Source organism: Lactuca virosa, chromosome 7, assembly GCF_052849685.1.
Source record: "Lactuca virosa cultivar CGN04683 chromosome 7, Lactuca_virosa_CGN04683_v6, whole genome shotgun sequence".
In the NCBI taxonomy this organism is placed as follows: domain Eukaryota; kingdom Viridiplantae; phylum Streptophyta; class Magnoliopsida; order Asterales; family Asteraceae; genus Lactuca; species Lactuca virosa.
The window spans coordinates 152,148,408-152,151,867 of record NC_136432.1 but is presented as its reverse complement, the minus strand read 5'-3'; the positions used below and the strand labels follow the sequence as shown (position 1 = coordinate 152,151,867).

Sequence of the window (3,460 nt, the reverse complement as noted above, 5' to 3'; positions counted from 1 at the left end):
TGATTCGCTATTGTTGTTGATTCGTTCGTTGTTGCTGTTAATTCGTTCGCTGTTGTCAGTATTCGTTGTTACGTTCATTCGTTGTCGCTGTTGATTCGTTGTCCGATTGATTGCTTCCGTTGGTTTGTTACTCCTTTCATTCTCAGATTGTAATATTGTTATTGTGGTTATTTATTCGCTGCCAACATGACTGGAAAGGATGATTCCCTTCAGTCAATCAGTACTCGTCTAGATGGAAAGAATTATACGTATTGAAGTTACGTGATGAAGAACTTCCTTCGTGGGAAGAATATGCGGGGCTATGTCACTGGGACTAAAGCCAAACCCTCAGTGCCTCAAACTGAGAATTTTGATTTGTTGCTTGATGCTTGGGAGACTGATAACTCTAAGGTTATCACTTGGATTAATAACTCTGTTACTCAGTCCATTGGTATGTAGTTGGCTAAGTATGACACAGCAAAGGAAGTTTGGAATCACTTGGAGAGACTATATACTCAGTCCAATTTTGCTAAACAATACCAGTTAGAATATGATATCCGTTCCCTTCAACAGAATGACCAGAGTATTCAAGATTTCTATGCTGCTATGTCTGATCTGTGGGATCAATTGGCTCTTACTGAATCTAAAGAGTTAAAAGGTTTTGAGTCTTACATTGCTAGGAGGGAAGAACAACGCTTGGTCCAGTTCTTGATGGCCTTGCGTTCTGATTTTGAAGGTCTACGTGGAACAATTCTTCATCGCTCTCCTCTTCCCTCAGTTGATTCTGTTGTCCATGAGTTAATTGCAGAAGAGACTCGTATCAAGTCTCATGCAGATAAAGGGTTTAAAGCAACCTCTATTCCTACTCCCGCTCCTGTTGTTCTTGCTGTCTCCTCAAATCAGTCTCGACAAACTTCAACGGTTGCTTATGATGAGTGTGCATTCTACAAACAGAAGAATCATTGGAAAGCTCAGTGTCCATTGTTAGTCAACAAGGGTAAATTTGGTCAACCTCAGTCGGGACAACAAAATAGGTCTGGTCAACAGAAGTTTCAGCCACGTTCATCTGGTACTCCTCCATGGACCCCTCGTCCTTCACAGTTTGTTGTTGCTACTATCCCACCATTTGATACAGATTCTGTTGGAAACATGCCCCCATCTGCATTGGATCCCAAGGTGTTTGAGAGCTTCAGACAGTATTTGGCTTCTAATCCCACTGCCATGTCTGCATCTATGTCTCACTCTGGTCCTACTTCATCTGGTACATCAGGTATTCCCTCATCTTTGTGGATTTTAGATTCTGGCGCAACCCATCATATGACCCCTCATTTTTCATCATTTACTTCGTTGTCGCAAGTGTCATCTATCTTTGTTAAGTCTGCTGGTGATACATCTATGTTAGTTGAGGGTGTTGGGTCTATCTCTATTTCTCATATCACTCTCCCTGATGTTTATTACATTCCCAAACTTACTTTGAATCTTGCCTCAATCAGTCAGTTATGTAAGTCTGGTAACTGGGTGTTCTTTTCTGATTTTGTCTGTGTTATACAGGATCAACACACCCAGAAGGTGATTGGGATCGGCCGTAGGGTGGGGGAACTGTATGTCTTGGAGGTTCTCAAAGTGTCTGCTGTTGCTGCCTCCAGCATTGATTTATCTTCTTTCCGTTTGAGTCCTTTGTTGTCTGAGTTTTATCTTTGGCATTCTCGTTTGGGACATGTGTCTGTATCACGTTTGAGTTTTTTAGCATCTAGTGGTGTTTTGGGTCATTTAGACACTTGTGATATTCCTGATTGCAGTGGTTGTAAACTGGCAAAATTCTCTGTTTTACGTTTCAATAAAAGTATGTCTTGTTCTACTGCTCATTTTGACATTATTCATTCTGATGTATGGGGTCCTGCACTAGTATCCACAAAGGGTGGGTCAACCTATTATGTATCTTTTATAGATGATTATACTCGATATACATGGGTTTATCTTATGAAACGCGGATCTGATTTCTTTGATATTTACAATAATTTTAGAGATCTTGTTAAAACTCAACATTCGGCTGTGATTAAGTGATTCAGGTGTGACTTAGGGGGTGAATGTACCTCTAATGATTTTACTCAGTTACTTGCTTCTGATGGTACCATACACCAGTCCTCGTGTACTGACACACCTCAGCAAAACGGTGTGGCAGAACGAAAACATCGTCATATTGTTGAGACTGCCTGTTCATTGCTCTTGTCTGCGCAGGTCCCTAGTGCCTTTTGAGGAGAAGCAGTCCTAACTGCTGTGTATGTGATTAATCGTGTCCCTACTTCATTAAATTCAGGAATGTCTCCTTTTGAGAAGCTATATGGTCATCTACCAGACTATTCTTCCTTACGAGTTTTTGGATGTACTTGTTTTGTTCTTCGCCCTCATGTTGAGAGGAACAAGTTGGGGCCGAAATCTGCTATTTGTGTATTTTTGGGGTATGGTATTGGACAGAAAGGATACCGTTGATATGATCCTGTGAGTCAGAAGTTATATGTTTCCCGGCATGTCACTTTTTTGGAACATATTCCTTTCTACTCAATTCCTGCTACAACCCACAATGTAACGAAATCCGATCTTCTGCATATTGATCCTTTTAATGAAGAGATAGAGGCTCGAGATCCATCTACGCCACCTGATCCTTCAGCTCATGATACACCCACCTCTTCAGAGAGTTCCTCAAGTCCCCCTATTCCTAAGCCTGTTCCTCCGATTATTGAAATTGAGGATCCACCTCCACCACCACCCCTCAGGAGATCTACTCGTCCTGTCAAGTCCACCAAGCTTCCAGATTTTACTTACTCTATATATTCAGGACCATTTGCTTCATTTATAGCGAGTATCCATCATCTGTCTGAACCTGAATCATATAGAGAAGCTATTTTAGATCCTCTTTGGCAGAATGCTATGGATGAGGAACTCACTGCTCTTCATCAGACTCATACATAGGATTTGGTTTCTCTTCCTCCTGGGAAACATATGATAGGTTGTCGTTGGGTGTACAAGATAAAAGCAAAAGCTGATGGGTCTGTTGAGCGGTACAAGGCCATGCTTGTAGCAAAAGGGTATTCTCAACAGTATGGTTTTGACTATGAGGAGACATTTGCCCCAGTTGCAAAGATGACGACAGTTTGTACTATGATTGCAGTTGCATCCGTTCGACAGTGGAAGATTTTTCAAATGGATGTCAAGAATGCTTTTTTGAATGGTGATCTCCATGAAGAGGTTTATATGACTCCTCCGCCAAGAATTCAGCACCGGCCGGGTGAGGTTTGTCGGCTTCGCAAAGCTTTGTATGGTCTCAAGCAAGCCCCTCGTGCTTGGTTTGAGAAATTCTCCACAGTGATTACATCTCTTGAATTTGTCCAGAGTAATCACGATTCTGTTTTGTTTGTTAGATGCTCGAGTGCAGGACGGATTCTTTTATCCTTATATGTGGATGACATGATTATTACAAGTG

The 3,460-nt window shown here is 41.6% G+C and overlaps 1 protein-coding gene across 1 annotated transcript; it reads left to right on the top strand.

Moving 5' to 3' along the window:
• Positions 1-264: 264 nt before the first annotated feature.
• LOC145127233 (uncharacterized) lies at positions 265-2,043 on the top strand. The gene is made up of 2 exons (XM_079062457.1): positions 265-390; positions 439-2,043. Exons 1-2 carry the CDS (start codon positions 265-267, stop codon positions 2,041-2,043), a joined length of 1,731 nt encoding a protein of 576 aa, XP_078918583.1.
• The last annotated feature ends 1,417 nt before the right edge of the window (positions 2,044-3,460 follow it).